Here is a 19398-nt window from a genome sequence, read left to right as displayed (position 1 = left end):
AGGATCATGGAATGCCATTATAGTTCACCCTGCTACCTGAGAGTAGAGTATTCCTGAGAGTAGAGAGTAGAGCAAATAGAAGTATTTGCTTTTATGAAATCTTTCATAAAGCAAAACGGTGAAAAGCAAAGAAGCAGCTACCATTAATTTATATGGAAAATCTTGAGCATTCCCAAACCCCCAAAATAACCTTCTCTTGGGCCTTTCTGATGCCTTAGGACACATCTTGCAAAGAGAAGCACAAAATAAGTCAAGGTAAAACACAGATGCCGACAGCTTGATGCTGAGTATTCCGGGAAAAACTTGGTGGTGCCACTCTTGCTGCTCAGCAAGGTGCCTGCTGCCTCTACCAGCTTACTGCAGAACAAATACTGCCAAATGCTGTTTTCACTGTTCACCTTTTTTCTTAAAAGCAGAAATCCTCTTGGATTTCTTTTGGTTAGCAAAAACAAGGACTAACGTAAGTCTTCTATTAAAACAAAGCAGCGTAATGTCAACTTTTGAAAAGGAGGAGATACCTGTGTAGTCTGTGTGCTTGCAGTTTCCAGCTCCAGCTTCCCCAGCAGTAGTCTGTCCTCTGGACATGTGTGGTGACTAACATTATAAACATGGGTCTTTGTAGGTTTTTGCCTTTGTAGAAAACTCCTCTCACAGTTCTGGCTGGCCTAGGGGTCTGGGGACCACGGTAAGACTCGTCTTTACCCCCTTAGCTGTTTGACTTAGGGCAAGTCATTTCATATCTGTGTGCCTCTGTTTTCTTGTTTGTAAAGAGGAAATGAAGCCAGATGTCTTTATAGGTCCTTTCACTACTGAAATTCTGAGTATTTGAAATGGAGTTTATGGTCCTAGCTAAAAGTTTAGACTATCTAGGAATAAACTAGAGTCATTCTGATATTTTTGGTCTGTCGGTATAATTAATGTCACGTTTTGCTCCGCAGTTTTTCGTATGATGGCAGGTGGAAACAGAAATTACAGACTTCTGTGGACTTCCCGTTAGAAAATCTAGACTTGTCACAGTATGTTATTGGCCCAAAGAACAATTTGAAGAAATATAATTTGTTTTCTGTTTCAGTAAGTATCTTGTGAACTAAATATTTTCATACTTTGTTTAGAAAGAAAAAGAAAGAGTTGCAAGTGGTTCCTTCATAGGAAAATAACAAAGCTTTGAATTATTTAAAATATGTCAGTAATTTCAACATGAACTGATTGTCCATCTTGTTTGGCACAGAATCACTACGGTGGGCTGGATGGAGGCCACTACACTGCCTATTGTAAAAATGCGGCAAGACAGCGGTGGTTTAAATTTGATGATCATGAAGTTTCTGATATCTCTGTTTCTTCTGTGAAGTCTTCAGCAGCTTATATCCTCTTTTATACTTCACTGGGACCACGAGCAGCTGATGTAGCCACATAAGGAGAAGTAGGTTATAAGCTAGTTATCTTTTAAGACGCTGAGCGAAACAACTCGACATATTTATAAAGATACTGGATAGCTATAGCTGGCCCTTTAGAGGAATTCTAGGACAGTGGGAGCTATGTTATTATCACCATATATTTTAGGTCAGTGCTATTATCAAAAAACTGACTAATAATATTTAACAACTATTGCAGTAAGCACTCCTTACAGGTACCATTTATTTCAAAACCTTTATAGTTTGCTCCAAAGTTAAAGTAATTAACTAGCTAAGCATTATTATTCTACTGGTCTAAAAACCATTATATCCTTTTTTTCCTTTTTCACTGTTATGGCCTTTTCACATTTCTAAATCCCAGCTTGATCTATGAATACTCTAGAATGATGTAAAGCAGATAGGAATGTATGTGTATATATTTATTGCACACTTGCACATCAAATCAATGTACATAGTATAATATGTGGTCCTTTTGTGAAGCCTAGAACTCAGAGGATTGTTTGTTTTTCTTTTGGCCTATTCTGAGTAACTGCAGTGCTTTCTTAGGGAAATGACAGGGCAAAGCTATTTTTTTGTTGGCTTTGGGCTGTATTTGTGCACTAAATCTTTATTCTAAAAAAATAAATGGAAACTTTCTTTAATTTTTTAAAATGAATTTTCATTTACACCTACATTAAAATCTTAATGAGAAAAATAATTTAAAATCCTTTAAGTGTACTGTCTTTAATTTTATATTATCAAACTATTTTATATACACACACACTTTATCCTACTACATTGACTTAAAATTTAGTTCATTTACCCTGTTCTATTAGGACCAGATTTTACTCTTCCTTCAACTTGATCTAGAACTGCATATAGCACTTAGGATTCTCAGAGTTGGGAGTCCGGATTAGAATAGAAAGGCATAGGAGTCAAGCATGACTGCAAAGTGAACTGCATTAAGAACCGTATCTTTACAAAATGATATATTAAGAGACAGGAGCTTAGAATTTATTATTTACCTCACAGACTCAGTTGCTATAGATGAAGTGAATAAAAACTCTCCATATAAAAATAAGATTGTAAAAAGGTGCTCCTGAAAGATAATCACCGTTAGGGGGATCCCTGGGTGGCGCAGCCGGTTGGCGCCTGCCTTTGGCCCGGGGCGCGGTCCTGGAGACCCGGGATCGAATCCCACGTCAGGCTCCCGGTGCATGGAGCCTGCTTCTCCCTCCGCCTGTGTCTCTGCCTCTCTCTCTCTCTCTGACTACCATAAATAAATAAAAATAAAAAAATAGAAAAAAAAAAAAAAAGATAATCACCGTTAGTGGACTGTCAGAGGATGAAAGGGTGAATTTTGAATTGTGAGGTTGGCAATTTTTCATGTTCTGCAGTTGGTCTAAGTGACTTATTAGAGTTCTTGGCTAAATTGTTTGATTAACTGAATATTTTCAAATCATATTCTTAAGGTCACAGAGCTACTTGAAGAAAACTTACTTTGGTTTAGCTCCATGAAGTATCTTTGGGAAATAATTTCTTGGAAATATATAATTGAGGGATCCCTGGGTGGCGCAGCGGTTTGGCGCCTGCCTTTGGCCCAGGGCGCGATCCTGGAGACCCGGGATCGAATCCCACGTCGGGCTCCTGGTGCATGGAGCCTGCTTCTCCCTCTGCCTGTGTCTCTGCCTCTCTCTCTCTCTCTCTCTGTGACTATCATAAATAAATAAAAATTAAAAAAAAGGAAATATATAATTGAGAGGTTCTATGATAAATTCATCTTAATAAACATTGAATTTTGAACCCTGAAATTAACACATAATTTGTAGTGCTTTGAAGGCCCCCATCAATTAGCATTTCATCATTTACATGCTGCCTTTTTCAGTAGGCTCAGACCTATCTTCTTTGGTAGAGCCTTATCATGTAAAAGGATGAATAATATACCAGAAAGACTTAAAAATGTCAGTGATGCAAGTAAGTTGCAAGAGTTTAATGACAAAGCAAAACTTTGCTTTTTTGCAGTTTTCAGGAAACACCATTTTCCTAGCTCTTGCATTTTTTTATAGGTATAGAAAAGGGCTGGCAGCTGTAGAACAGGAGATAGGCTGTAGCAGTTTGAACTGAAGTATCTGGAATCTCACTGACTCGTGTGTCATCAAAGCTATACCAGGCTTGGGTCACTGAGTTCTTGCAGAAAGCAGTGTAGTGGCCACCATCCAGATCACCAAAATGGTTCTAGGAGAAGAAAGAATGTCAGACTTAGTATTCACAGGCAAATAGCTACTGGAACTAAAAAAGGTAGGGCCAAGAAATATTTTCCATAGTAGTCCCTTACACTAATTGTTCCTTTTTTGTGGTTTCATAGTAACTACAGAAAAATTATAATATTGTTAAATCCTGCATATGGCCTAACTGCTATTACTATTTTTCATTTGTTGAACTACTTATATATTGGGCCCACTGACTATTTAAACAGTGTGAATGAGATAGGATAGTATTTGGCAACATCAAATATTTATCACTGAATAGTGAGCACCTACTATGCATAGACTATTAAACATTAAAGGAAATTATAAGATAGTCCTCTTTCCTAAATGAGCTTACGGTTTAATTTGGAAGATGGGCTAAGGAGAGACATGAAAAAAAGACTTTTAACGTTGGGGTAAGACATTTAAACAACTCCACGTTGCTACTACATAATTTGAGGAGCTTGGGCAGGAACAACCCCCTCAGTCACGTAGCATCCAGAGAAGAACCTATTCCATTCTCTTTTTCCCATGTCTTTCCTAACCTGGTAAAGGAATGTTTGAAGCAGACACTGGAGAATTCACTTCTCAGAAGGCAGTATGGTTTAGATCAGGGGTCAACAAACCAGTTGCCCATGGGCCAAATGCAGCCCACAGCCTGCTTTTGTGTGGCCTGTGAGTTAAGAATGCATTTCATATTTTGTATAGTTGAAACAAATTATTTTGTGACGTGAAAATTATATGAAACCCAAATTTCAGTAAATAGTTTTATGGGATACACAGCGATGCTCATTCATTTTACATTTCTCAGTGGCTGCTTTCACACTACAACAGTAAAGGCTGAATAGTTGCAAAAGAGACCGCATGGCCCACAAAGCCTAAAATATTTACTGTCTGGCCTTTTACAGAGTAAGTTTGCTGACTCCTGGTATAGAAGGAAGAAGATGAATTTTTATAGTCCATTCTGACTGAGAATTCAGCTCTAATACTACACAATGACCTTAAGTAAATTAACCTCTGAGCTTTAATTCCCCCATCTGTGAAAATGGGGTAATAAGATATCTCTTATACAGCAGTTATTGGGTATCTTTGAATATTAAGAACATATAGGAGGTACTTACTAAATGTTCCCTTAAACCTTCATTTTCCCTACCTCTGACCTTACATGTTATGGAAGTATCCCAAAGCTGACACTTAAAGATCCAAGCTCTAGTCCTGCTCCTATGACCTTAAGCTGACATGCTTCAGCTTCATTATTTATAAAATGGTACCCATGACAGTGTGATATAATTTGAGAAAGAACATCTGGTGGATATGTAGTGTCCAGATGATGAAGTATTGTTTTGAATGGATCATCAGACTGGTCACAGCTGGAATATGATGTTCAGTTTTGATAATTAAATGTAAAAAAAAGTTTTTTTGACATAATAGAAGGTAAAGCATCTTTCTAGACTTAAATTTCCAGCAGTTATGGCTGACCGCTAACGTGAAAGCCTTAGTTACAAAACCTTAACGAAAGTTGGGTAAACTTGGTAAACACTTTGAAATGCATAGCTGATACTAAAGATTTTACACTAAGAGTAATCCCCAAGGGCCAAAAACAGGAACTAAAAGCCAGATACGTGGTTGATATTGTGACTGCCTGGGAGTAAGGACAGTTCCTGGTCTCTGGAACCAGGGTGCCTGGATTTTAAAGATTACACATGCACAGGAGGTAAAGTCTTAGGTCTCTGCAAGGTAAGGCATTGGATTGAGAGCCATACACATAGCCAGGAGTCTTAGACACTCACCCTCAATAAAGGATAAATCAGTTCTTGTCTTAGCTTAGGCTACTGATACAGAGAGTGAGTCATTCCTGGAATTTGTTACCACAGATCTGTCTTACTTAGGATTCAAAATTACACTACCTAAATGTTCTTAGAAGCCTGTGAATTTATTTTGGGGGTTATTTTGAGAATTATTTGGGTGGCACTTGGCAAAAGTATCTTTTTCTGGATAGGTGTGCCTTAATTCAGGGTGTCCAGGATACACACATACAAAATCGCAATGATGCTGAGCTCACAGTTCAGAATTACAGAACACATGTAGAAACTACATCCCCATGAGTAAGTCAGAAGGCAATAAGTGGCATGATTAACTCCCCTTCCCAAGGACTTTAGATAATAGATTTACCAAACAGACTACAAAAACATGTTTAAAGCGATAGACATTTAAGAGAAAGAAGCTAACAAAAAAGAGGACTTCCAGAAATGAGAAATACTTTAATATTTAGTATAAAAAGACTGATGTAGCAATTAAATAGTACATAGAATTGAAGAGACAATGAATATAAAGATAAAACTAGGGACGCCTGGGTGGCTCAGAGGTTGAGTGTCTACCTTCAGCTCAGGTCATGATCCCGGGGTCCTGGGATTGAGTCCTGCATCAGAATCCCCACAGGGATCCTGCTCCTGCCTTTTTCTTGCCTCTGTCTCTCATGAATAATTAAATAAAATCTTAAAAAAAAAAAAAAAAAACTAAGGAAATTACCCTGAATGTAGTAGTGATGGAAAAACTAGATGAGAAGATTCAGTATATACCTAGAAGTTCTAAAAGGGGGGCACCTGGATGGTTTAGTAAGTTAAGCCTCTGCCTTCCAGCTCAGGTCATGATCCTGGGCTCCCGGCTCAGCAGGGAGTCTGCTTCTCCCTCTCCCTCTCCTTCTCCTTTTGTCTCCGTGCTCCCTTTCTCTCAAATAAATAAAATCTTTAAAAAAAAAAAAAGTTCTAAAAGAGCGTATTATAGGAGCAAGACCATATTAAAAGTGATAATGACTGGGGCACCTGGGTGGTTCGGTGGTTGGGCATCTCCCCTTTGGCTGGGTCATGATCCCAGCGTCTTGGGATCAAGTCCTGCATTGGGCTCCCATGGGGAGCCTGCTTCTCCCTCTGCCTCTCTCTCTGTCTCTCATGAATAGATAAATAAAATCTTAAAAGTGATAATGACAAAACTATTAATAAAAGTCATGAATCTTCAAATTTGGGAAATACAAGACAGGAAGAACAGAACCTCCACAGTTAATCTAGGGAGAGGGCCACATAAAAGGGTAGGACGAATGGAGGCAACCATGCCCCTGGTGGGACTAACCACAAACAGGAGGGGCACCACCAGCCCTGAGGAGGGAGAGGATCAGACCCCACACCAGGCACCCCCAGCCCTGGGGACCTGCATTGGGAAGAGGAGTTCCTAACACCTGGCTTTGAAAACCAGTGGGGATTATCTTCAGCAGCTTCAAAAATCAGTGGGGCTTCATGCTAGGAGAGCCAGATGGAAAGAGGAAAGGGAGTCCTCGCCCTTAAAGAGTCAGCATAAAAAACAATTCAGCCAGGCGAGGTCCAGTCCCCGGATGGTAATATAGGAAGACCCTGAATTCACTGTCCCCATGGACCACACCAAGTTACATCTATTTATAGAGCGGCTCTTCCTGAAGAACTGAGGGCCAACTGAACAATGAAAGAGAACAGCAAGAAAAACGGTGACCCAGTAATTAAGGGTCTATGGGAAGGGATAGTACTAAGGGACCAGGAACAGATTCCTCCATCCTCGGGCACAGTAAAAAACCCAGTGGCTTAGAAGAGCAACCAGCACATAGAAGAGCCAGGCCTAGAACTCTGCTAAACGGCAGGGCTGCTGCTAGAACACTCTCCGGGCGGGAGGGGCTGATGGCCGCAGTGTGCTGCCCTTCCACCCTGACAGCAAGGCCAGTGCACCATCCAGATGCCCTAACCGGCCTGCCCCCAGACCCCCAGCACATACCATCCCGCCGGTCCCACCAAGGCGGCCACAGGGCAGTGCATGGGGACCCCCCTGGTTAGTGCTCACAATAGCTCTGGCATTTATGCCAAGGAGACAGGCACAAAGCATGCTGGAAGACTCTAGGCCCACCCACTTCAGCTTCAGGTGGCTTATCAGGGCACCTGCGGTGCAGACCACTGTGAAACCTGCCAACTGATGTCTCCTTCAGATCCAGCTGTCCTGCCGGAGGTGCTCCCTGCATGAAGTGCCCCCAGCTCATGTCTGCATCAGTCCCGGCCACCCTGCCAGGGCACTTACTGCACCGGGCACCCCGGAATCCTCCTGCCACACTGGCCTTGGCTCCAGTAATTCAGCCAAGGCATGCACCGAACATTCCAGGAAACCCTAGCCTGAACCTAATTTGGCTTCAGCTGTCCCATCAGTGTGAAGAGCCTTGGACAATCCACCTTGCAACCCCTTCACAGTTCCAGAGCTGTCCTGCCAGGGCACATTGTGTGTGGACATCCCAGGGACCACATACCGGCCAGTGCCCATTTTAGCTTCAGCTGTGCCTCTTTTGTGCAGAGTGGCCCAAGACCTCTCAGCCTGTAGCCCGCCTAGGCCCCAGCTGCCCCTCCAAGGCACCCTATGTGCGCAGACTCCTGGGACACCACAGGCTGACCCTCTGGCTTCATCTGTCCTGCCAAGGTGCTCTCTGTGTGTAGAGCCCCAGCACCCCCTCCCCTGCTTGCTCCCACATAGTTTTACCTATCTCACCAGGGCACCCCCCGTGTAGAGATCCCAGGGACCTCCCATCCTACACAATATCTCAGCTCCAGCGACCCTGCCAGGGTGCCCCAGCACAGACTGCCCCAGGACACCTCAGCTCTCACCTATTTCAGTTTCAGTGGTCCTGCCAGGGTGCCCTCAGCACCCGGAACCCCAGGACACCATGTCCTGTGTCTGCTTCAGCTTTGGCTATCCTGACAGGGGCCTACTGCCTGGAGAGCCATGGGATCCCTGTGTTGCACCCACTTCAGCTTCAGCTGACCTGCCAGGGTACCTGCTATGGCAGAAGCCCCAGGGCCTCTTGGCCCATACTGCACCTCTGTCCCTGTCACCCATCGAGGCACAATCTGTGCAGAGAGCCCTGGGACACCCTGGATAACACCCCACCTTAACTTTAGCTACCTTGCTAAGGTCCCTTCTATGTGTAGAGCCTCAGCATATCCCGGCTTGCACCCACTTTAGCCTCAGCTGTCCAGTCAGGGGGACCCACTGTGTGGAGAAACCAGAGACCAAACAGTCTGCCCTTACTTCACTGTTAGCTGGGTCCTGCCAGGGCTCCCACTACATGGAGAGCCCAGAACCCTCAGGCCACGCCATCCACAGCTCCAGCCAGCCAGTAAGTCACCAAGCACACAAAGTCTACGTAATTCATGACAAACACAAGATCATTCCTTCAAGTTGAGAAGGAACCATTCCAGCTAATGCATACAAGGAAATGCAGAAAGTCAAGAAAAATGGAGACAGTGGAATATGCTCCAAAAGAAAGAACAAGACAAAACCACAGAAAAAGAACTAAATGAAATGGAGATAATATGAAAAAAAGAACCAAAAATAATGATTGTAAAGATGCTCATTGGGCTGGAAAGAAGCATGCAAGTCGTTAGTGAGACCTTCAGTAGATAGAAAATATAAAAAAGAATCAATCAGAGTTGGAGAATACAATACTGAAATGAAAAATACACTAGAGGGAATCAACAGTAGATTAGCAGGTGAAGAACATATCAACAGTCTTTAAGACACGGCAATGGAAAGCACCCAAGCTAAGAAAGGAATCTTTAAAATGAGGATAGGTTAAGGGATCTCTTGGATAACATCAAGAGAACATTTGCATTATAGGGATCCCCAGAAGAAGTGAAAGGGGCAGAAAATTTGTTTGAGGAGGAGTGCCTGGCTCACTCAGCCAGTAGAGCATGCAACTCTTGATCTTAGGGTTGTGAGTTCAAGCCCCATATTGGGAGGCAGAGATTTCTTTTTTAAAAAAAGATCTTATGTTTAAGAAAAGAAATTTCTTCATTTGAAGAAATAACAGCTGAAAACTTCCCATACTAACCAGGGAAGGAAATAGACATCTAACTTCCAGAACACAAAATTTAAAGGAAAGAAAGCCAAACCTAACACTACCAAAACTTGTTAATCACAATAAAGGAAAGAGAATAAAGGACCAGAACAAAACTACAAAAACAACCAGAAAACAACAAAATGGCAGGAAGTACACCTATTAATAATTAAATGGAAATGGCCTAATTGTTCCAACCAAAACACATAAGGAGGTGGAACTGATTTAAAAAAACAAAAAACAAAACAAAAACAAAAACAAAAAAACACCACCACCACAAACCATCTATATGCTGCCTATAAGAGACACTTCACACCTAAAGACAGACTGAAAGTGAAGGAATGGAAAAATATTTACCAAGAAAATAGAAAAGAAAAAAGCCGAGTACTAATACTTATCTCAGAGAAAATAGACTTTAAAACAAAGATTGGGGATCCCTGGGTGGCGCAGCGGTTTGGCGCCTGCCTTTGGCCCAGGGCGTGATCCTGAAGACCCGGGATCGAATCCCACGTCAAGCTCCCGGTGCATGGAGCCTGCTTCTCCCTCTGCCTGTGTCTCTGTCTCTCTTTCTCTCTGTGTGACTATCATAAATAAATAAATAAATAAAAATTTTAAAAAAAAGCTTTAAAAAAAAAAAAAAACAAAGATTGTAAGAAGAGACAAAGAACGGCATTACATAACAATAAAGGGATCAATCCAACAAGAGGACATAACAGTTGTAAATATCTATTCACCCAATATTGGAGAACCTAAATATATACAGCAAATATTAACACAGAGAAATAAGTTGATAATACAATAATAGTAAGGAGTTTTAAAACCCCACTTACATCAATGGATAGATCATCCAGGGCAGGGGAATCAATAAGGAAAGCATGTCTTTGAATGAAACACTGGACCAGATGGACGTAACAGATATATATATGAACATCCCATACAAAAACAACAGAATACACATTCGAGTACATACAGAACATTCTCCAGAACATGATAGGCCACGAAAAAAGTGGCAGTAAATTTAAGAAGACTGAAACCATACCATGCATCTTTTCTGACCACAACAGTATGAAAAATAGAAATCAATCACAAGAAAAAAACTTTTTCCAGAAAAAAACACAAAACATGAGGAGGCTAGAAAACATTATACTAAGCAACCAATAGGAAGCAATCATATAAGTTATTTTAAAGAAATACATGAAAACACAAATGATCCAAAATCTTTGGGATGCAAAAGCAGTTCTAAGAGGGAAATTTATAGTAATGCAGGCCTGTCTCAAGGAACAAGGAAAATCTCAAATAACCTAAACCATACAACTAAAGGAACTAAAAAAAGAACAAATCAAGCCCAAGATTAGTAGAAGGAAGAAAATAATAAAGATCAGAGCAGAAATAAAGTTATAGACACACACACACACACAAAGAAAAAAAGAAAAAAAAGAATGAAACCAAGAGCTAGTTCCTTGAAAAAATAAAATTGATTTACTCCCAGCCAGACTCACCAAGAAAAAAGAGAAAGGATGCAAATAAATAAAATGAGAAATGAAAGAAGAAGAGTAACAATCAACACCACAGAAATACAAAGAGTTATAAGAAAATATTATAAAAAATCATTTTCTAACAAATTGGTCAATCCAGAAGAAATGGATAAATTCCTAGAAACATACAATCTTCCAAAACTGAATCAGGAGGAAATAGAAAATCTGGAGAGACCGATTACTAGTAACAAAAGTGAACTGACGGGACACCTGGGTGATTCAGTGGTTTAGTGTCTGCCTTCGGCCCAGGGTGTGACCCTGGAGTCCCACATCGGGCTCCCTGCATGGAGCCTGCTTCTCCCTCTGCCTGTGTCTCTGCCTCTCTCTGTGTGTCTCTCATGAATAAATAAAATCTTAAAAAAAAAAAAAAAAAGTGAACTGGATTCAAAAAAACTACCAAAAAATAAAAGTCCAGGACCAGAAGGCTTCACAGGTGAATTATGCCAAACATTTACAGAAGAGTTAATACCCATTCTTCTCAAACTATTCCAAAAGATAGAAGAGGAAGCAAAGCTTCCAAATTTATTCTATGAGGCCAGGATCACCCTGATACTAAAACCAAAGAAATCACAAAAATACTATAGGCCAATATCCCTGATGAGCATAGATGCAAAAATCCTCCACAAAATATTAACAAACTGCATTCAACTATACATTAAAGGCTCACTCACCATGCTCACTCCATCAGCACATATACTAAAATTGGAATAATATAGATTAGCATGGCCCCTGTGTGAGAATGACATTCCAATTTGCTCCAATTCCTGCTTCTTCCTCTGCCTGTGTCTCTGCCTCTCTCTGTGTCTCTTGTGAATAAATAAAATCTTTTAAAACAACATAATCCTAGAAGTCCTACCTATAGCTAGCAGACAACAAAATTTAAAAAGAGGTATCCATGTTAGTAAAGAAGTTAAACTGTCACTATTTGCAGATGACATGATATTAGACATAGACAATCCTAAAGACTCCACCAAACAACTACTAGAATAAATGGATTCAGTAAAGCTGCAGGATATAAAATTAGTACCCAGAGGCCTGGGAAGATGATGGCCATAAGATGTTTGCCACATCTCACAGATCCATCTAGGTAACACCCAGATCAGCATAAATAACCCAGACTGCCAGAACAAACGTCACAACTAAAGACAGGGAAGAAGCCACAGTGAAGAAGATAGAAGGGGGAAGATGCCGTAAGGAAGCATAACAGACCATGGCGGTCAGTGGGGGAGCGGGAGCACATGGCACCCACAAAGGCAGAAAACAAGACTTTCACACCAGGGAGGGAGCCCGTAAATGGGGAGGATGAGTTTCTGTAATATTTGCCTTTGATAGGGAGAGGGGCTAAATTTCATGAGTTCTTAATACCAGCGGGGCTTAGCCTGGAATTTTAAAACTCAGTGGGCTTGGCTCTGGGAGAGACTGGAGGGCATTAGGAAGCAGCGTCCCCGCAGGACAGTCTGTGCAGGTACTGCGTAGAACCAATAGCTTGCAAAAACACCTGGGGCGGACAGGAGGGAGAGTGATTTGCTCATCTCCGAGTGTGGCCAGGAGAGCTAGCAAGCACAGGGAGACCCCTCAGGAACAGAGGAGCTGGCAGGTGCCATTCCAACCCCAACCCCAACCCTAGCATCAACAACCGCCACCTGTGGGAAAGAGCACAGCAGACTCTCCTCTAACAACTTGCCAGCACCAAGGCCCAACCCCCCGCCCCCAAGCTTTGGCGGATCTGTCCTTCCCAGGCAGACTCAGGTCAGTCCTGGTCCCGTGGGCCCCATCCCCCAACACCAGCGCAAACCTGTTAACCACATCTCCTGGACTGCGCATCTTGCAGGATATCACTTCCAGTAGCGGTGGGGGCAGGTCTCCTTTTGCGAGCAGACTACCACACACCTCAGGGCCCACAACGGGCAAAGGCAGCCTCTGCACACAACCAGACTGAAGGGAAACAAGGCCATGATTCAACAGTGGAGCATATACAACATACACAGGAGAGCCTCACAGGAACGCCAGGTCCTGGGGACAGGGGACACTGTGTGGCAGGCCACTACAGGACCTCTTCTTCACAAAGCAAGAGAAGTAGCTGACTTTCCTAACGCAGAGAAATAAACAGACACAGAGAGTTAGACAAAATGAGAGACAAAGAAACATCTTCTAAATAAAAGATCAGGACCAAACCACAGATAGAAACCAAAGTGAAATGGATACAAGTAATGTGCCTGATAGAGAATTTAACGTAATGATCACAAAGACACTCACTGGACTTAAGAGTAGAGGACATCAGTGAGATCCTTAACAAAGAGATAAAAAAAAAAAAAACAATATCAGCTAGTTGTTTTTACTCAAAATGCACATCGCTTAAAGTCCGTGTCTTCTGTGAGCAAAACTTTTTAGTATGTGTGGTTATCCCTTTAGTAATTACAATATGTTAGGGTTAGGGATTCCCTACTTCATTTTCTTATAGGTTTTAAATTTCCAACCTTTAAGTGAATTTGTAGACCAAATTCCAAAGGAACTTTTTGTGTAAACAGTTCTTACAAAATGTGTTTGGTAAACAAAATGAATTCCTAGAAGTGCTTTAGTATTTATCAAATAAATGACCATTTCCTATAGGAAGGTAAGAAAACTAAGGCTTCGTTTTATTACAACTTAAAGAAAGTTGTGTGACAGGGCATCTTCTTTGCTTCCAGGGATTGGGATGGGGTCACTGGGGGCTCCGGGCTTAGTAGAATTGTCAGCTTTACTCTGATATAACTCTGAGGGTAAGGGGCAAGAACTACATTTAAGGACATGTGTTCCTGTGCTCTATTATATAGCGTTATTAATGATTAAACTGGTCTTCACAAAATTCCTAGCAGTGAAATCTTGAAGTGCCTGTACTAGGCTTATGGTAAAATTATTTGGTTAGTGTTTTAGTAACATGTCATTCAAAGTGTTTTTGTTTGTTTTCCATACAAATTGTAGGGTTGGTATGAAATAAAAATATCTAATGGTTAATTTCCCATTTTTGTTTTATGTTCTTGAGTCCTTTTCTGGTTATTTAAGGAGATTTAAAATCATTGCACTTTGGTCAGAAAAATAATATATATTTTTTAAAAAGAACCAATCAGAGATGAAGAACACAATAAGTGAAATTAAAAATACACTTGATGGCATAAATAGCAGACTAGATGAAGCAGAAGAATGAATTAATAACGTGAAAGGCAGAGTATGGAAACTAACCAAGCTGAGCAAAGCAGAGGACAGAAAATTATGTAAATTGAGCATAGTCTTAGGGAACTCAGGGACTCCATTAAGCATAATAACATCCACATTATAAGGATCTCAGAAAAAGAAGAGAGAGGTTAAGAGGGCAGAAAATTTACATGAAGAAATAATAGTTGAAAATTTCCTTACTCTGGGGAACAACACAGATATCCAGATCCAGATCCAAGAAGCACAGAGATTCCCACAAAAACTCAATGCAAGGAAGTCCACACAATACACATAATTAAAATGGCAAAGAGTAGTGAATAAAAGGTTTTTTTTAAATTATTTATTTATTTATTTATGATAGTCATACAGAGAGAGAGAGAGAGGGACAGAGACACAGGCAGAGGGAGAAGCAGGCTCCATGCACCGGGAGCCTGACATGGGATTCGATCCCGGGTCTCCAGGATCGCGTCCTGGGCCAAAGGCAGGCGCCAAACCGCTGCGCCCCCAGGGATCCCAATAAAAGGTTTTTTAAAGCAGCAAGAAAGAGATGCCTGGGTGGCTCAGTGGCATCTGCCTTTGGCTCAGGTTGTGATCAGGTTGGGTCCTGGGATCATGTGGGTCAAGTTCCACATCAGGCTCCACACAGGGAGCCTGTTTCTCCCCCTGCCTGTGTATCTCATAAGTGAATAAACAAATAAATAAAAATATAAAAAAATAACGCAGCCAGAAAAAGAAGACAGTTATATACAAGTGAAACCCCATAGGGCTATAAGTGGACTTTTCAGCAGGAACTTTGAATATGTCATGTCATTCCCTTCTGGCCTGCAAAGTGCTGAAAGAGAAAAATCTACAGCCAAGAATACTCTATCCAGCAAGGCAAAAAAAGAAGACAGTTTCTCAGACAAAACTGAAGGAGTTCAGGACCACTAAACTAGTACTACAAGAAATATTCAAGGGGACACTTTGAGTGGAAATTAAGACCGTAAGTGAGATTATGAAAAGTAAAAAATACAAAAACAGTAAAAATAAGTATTTCTATAAATCAGTCAAGGGACTTGTAAAATAAAAGGATGCAAAATAGGACACCATATACCTAAAACATGGGGGGCAGAGGAGTAAAGAATGGTATTAAACTTAAGTGACCATCAACTTAATACAGACTGCTATATGCAGAAGATGTTATATAGAAACCTAATGGTAAACATAAATAAAAAACAATGATATATATGCAAGGAATACAGAGTAAGGAATCTAAGTATATCAAAGAAAGCCAACAAAACATGAAAAAGAGAAAGAAAGGATCAGAGAATATAGAAGCAACCAAAATCAAGTAACAAAATAGCAATAAATATATATTTATCAGTATTACTTTGAGTGTAAATGGACTGAATACTCCAGTCAAAAGACACAGGATGACAGAGTGGATAAAAAACAAAAACAAAAACATGAAAAACAAGACCCATCTATATGCTGCTTACAAGAGACTCATTTCAGATCGAGAGAGACCTGCAGATTGAAAGTAAAGGGATGCAGAAACACTTATCACGCAAACAGATACCAAAAGAAAGCTGGGGTAGCAATACTTACATCGGACAAAATAGACTTTAAAACAAAGACCAGGGCAGCCCCGGTGGCTCAGTGGTTTAGAGCTGCCTTCAGCCCAGGGCGTGATCCTGGAGACCCAGGAACGAGTCCCACATTGGGCTCCCTGCATGGAGCCTGCTTTTCTCTCTGTGTCTCTCATAAATTAAATAAATAAATAAATAAATAAATAAATAAATAAATAAATAAATAAATAAATAAATAAATCTTTAAAAAAAAAAAAAAAAGACCATAACAGGAGACAAAGAAGGACGCTATACAATAAGAAAAGGGATGATCTAACAAGAGGCTGTAACAATTGTACATTATTTGTGCACCCAACATAGAAGCTCCCCAAATACATTAAGTAGTTAATAACAAAAATAAAGGAACCAATCAATAATAATATAATAACAGTAGGGGACTTTAACACTCCTCTTACATCAGTGGACACATTATCTAAACAGAAAATTAACAAGAAAATAATGGCTTTGAATGATGACACGATGGACCACATGGATTCACCAGATATATTCAAACATTCCACCCTAAAACATTAGAATACACATTCTTTCAAGTACACAAAGAACATTCTCCAGAATAAATCAAATGTTAGGCCACAAAACACATCGTAACAAATTCAAGATGGTCAAAATCATACCATGCATCTTTTCTGACCACAATGCTATGAAACTGGAAATCAACAAGATTTTTGCTCTTTCCAGAGCACAAATATATGGAGGTTAAATAACATGCTACTAAACAATGAGTGGGTCAACAAAGAAATCAAAGAAGAAATTAAAAATTACATGGAAACAAATGAGAATGAAAACACAATGGTCCAAAATCTTGGGATGCAGCAAAAGCTGTTCTAAGAGGGAAGTTTATAGCAATACAGGCCTACCCCAAGAAGAAAGAAAAGACTCAAACAACCTAATATTATGCCTTAAAGGAGCTAGAAAAAGAACAAACATAACCCCAAAACACAGAAGGAAGGAAATAATAAAGATTAGAGCAGAAAGAAATGACTAAAAAAAAAAAAAAACAATGAAACCAGGAGCTGATTCTTTGAAAAGATAACAAAATGGATAAACCTCTAACAAGACTCACTAAAAAAAGAAATAGAACCCAAATAATGAAAATTGCTAATAAAGAAGGAGAAATAACACCACAAAAATCAAACAACTGGGGATCCCTGGGTGGCGCAGCGGTTTAGCGCCTGCCTTTGGCCCAGGGCGCGATCCTGGAGACCCGGGATCGAATCCCACATCAGGCTCCCGGTGCATGGAGCCTGCTTCTCCCTCTGCCTGTGTCTCTGCCTCTCTCTCTCTCTGTGACTATCATAAATAAATAAAAATTTTAAAAAAAAATCAAACAACTGTAACAGAATATTACGAAAAGCTATATGCCAACAAACTAGACAGCACAGGAAAAATGGATAAATATCTAAAGACATATAACCAACCAAACTAAAACAGGAAGAAATAGGAAATTTGAATGCATCAGTCACCAGCAATGAAATTGAAGCAGTGACCAAAAACCTCTCAACAAACAAAAGTCCAGGACCAGATGGCTTCACAGGTGAATTCTACCAACAGTCAAGGAAGAGTTAATACCATTCTTCTCAAACTATTCCAAAAAGTTCAAGAGGAAGGAAAACCTCCAAATTCATTCTATGAAGCCAGTATCATCCTGATAACAAATTCAGATAAAGAACCACCAAAAAAAGGGACACCTGGGTGGCTCAGCAGTTAAGCATCTGCCTTCCAGCTCATGTTGTGACCCTGGAGTCCCAGGACTGAGTCCCACACTGGGCTCCCTGCATGGAGTCTACTTCTCCCTCTGTCTATGTCTCTGCTTCTCTCTCTGTGTGTGTCTCTCATGAATAAATAAATAAAATTTTTAAAAAACACAAACACAAAAAAGAGAAGTGCAGGCCAGTATCTCTCATGAATTTAAATCCAAAAGTCCTCAACAAAATATTAGCAAACCGAATCAAACAGTATATTTAAAAAATCATACCACAAACAAGTGGAATTTAATGCTGGGAAGCAATGGTAGTTCAATATTTGCAAACAATCAATGTGATATATTTCATCAATAAGAGAAATTATTTAAAAAATGATCATTTCAATAGATACAGAAAAAGCATTTGACAAAGTACAACATTCATTCATGATAAAAATACTCTGCAAAGTAGGTCTCGAAGGAACAATATATTTCAACATAATAAAGGCCTTCTTCTATGAAACACCCATACTCCTTGGGGAAGTATGAAACACCCATACTCCTTGGGGAAGCCAACATCATACTCCTTGGGGAAAACCTGAGAGCTTTCCCCATAAGTACAGGAATAAGACAAAGATGTCCACTCACCACTTTTATTCAACATAGTACTGGAAAGTGCTAGCCACAGAAATTAGATAAAGAAATAAAAAGCATCCAAATTTGTAGGAGAGAAGGAAAACTCTATTTGCAGATAACATAATGCTATATGTAGAAAACTTTAAAAATTCCACCAAAAAAACTACTGAAATCACTCATCACTTCTGGTAAAGTTGCAGGATATAAAATCAATGTACAGAAATCTATTGCATTCCCATACACTAATAATGAGGCAACAGAAAGTAAAATTAAGAAAACAATTCCATTTAATAATTACACCAGAACAATATTTAGGAATAAACTAAAAGGATAAATGACCTGTACGCTGAAAATTACAAAACACTGATAAAAGAAATTAAAGATGACACAAAGAAATGGAAAGACATATCCTTACGGGTTGGAAAAATAAATAATGTTAAAATGTCCGTACTACCCAAAGCAATCTATAGATTTAATGCAATCCTATCAAAATAGAAAACATCCTGGGGATCCCTGGGTGGCGCAGCGGTTTGGCGCCTGCCTTTGGCCCAGGGCGCGATCCTGGAGACCCAGGATCGAATCCCACGTCGGGCTCCTGGTGCATGGAGCCTGCTTCTCCCTCTGCCTGTGTCTCTGCCTCTCTCTGTGTGTGTGTGTGACTATCATAAATAAATTAAAAAATTAAAAAAAAAAGAAAACATCCTATGCAAAATAGGATTGTTGCATCCTATTTTGCAACAATCCTATGCAAAATAGAAACAGCATTTTTCACAGAACTAGAACCCTAAAATTTGCATGGAACTACAAAAAATTTCAAATATCTTAAAGCAACCTTGAAAAAGAAAAACACCACCAAAAAAAAAAAAAAAAAAAAAAAAAACGGAGATATCACAATTCCAGATTTCAAGTTATATCACAAAGCAATAGTAATCAAAACAGTATGGTACTGTCATAAAAATACACACATAGATCAATGATAAAAAAAAAAACAGAAAACCTAAAAATCAATCCACAATTATATATTAGACAAAGAAGAAATGGATATACAATGAGAAAAAGTCTGTCTCTCCTACAAATACTGTTTGGAAAACTAGACCGCCACATGGAAAAGAATGAAACTGGATCACTTTCTTTCACCATATACAAAAATAAATTCAAAGTGGATTAAAAATCTAAATGTGGGGATCCCT

At 40.0% G+C, this 19398-nt stretch overlaps 2 protein-coding genes and 1 non-coding gene across 4 annotated transcripts in view; 2 read left to right on the top strand and 1 right to left on the bottom strand.

Moving 5' to 3' along the window:
* The window catches only part of USP8 (ubiquitin specific peptidase 8), a 65756-nt gene extending 63703 nt beyond the window's left edge, over window positions 1-2053 (top strand). For both annotated transcript variants that reach the window (XM_041730037.1, XM_041730046.1), the window contains 2 exons: window positions 939-1071; window positions 1229-2053. In XM_041730037.1, the coding sequence (XP_041585971.1) occupies window positions 939-1071; window positions 1229-1414 (319 nt within the window). In that variant the 3' untranslated portion in view covers window positions 1415-2053. The remainder of the gene's footprint in view (window positions 1-938; window positions 1072-1228) is intronic.
* Window positions 2054-2186: 133 nt separating this feature from the next.
* The window catches only part of USP50 (ubiquitin specific peptidase 50), a 47917-nt gene continuing 30705 nt past the window's right edge, over window positions 2187-19398 (bottom strand). The window contains exon 7 of the mRNA XM_041731614.1: window positions 2187-3626. Coding sequence (XP_041587548.1) covers window positions 3435-3626 — 192 coding nt within the window. The 3' untranslated portion in view covers window positions 2187-3434. The remainder of the gene's footprint in view (window positions 3627-19398) is intronic.
* LOC121485982 lies at window positions 11744-11845 on the top strand. Its single transcript, XR_005986471.1, has one exon. It is a non-coding gene; the product is annotated as a U6 spliceosomal RNA (small nuclear RNA).

The sequence above is a fragment of the Vulpes lagopus genome, chromosome 2 (assembly GCF_018345385.1).
Source record: "Vulpes lagopus strain Blue_001 chromosome 2, ASM1834538v1, whole genome shotgun sequence".
NCBI classification, from domain to species: domain Eukaryota; kingdom Metazoa; phylum Chordata; class Mammalia; order Carnivora; family Canidae; genus Vulpes; species Vulpes lagopus.
This window is presented reverse-complemented; position numbering and strand designations above follow the sequence as displayed.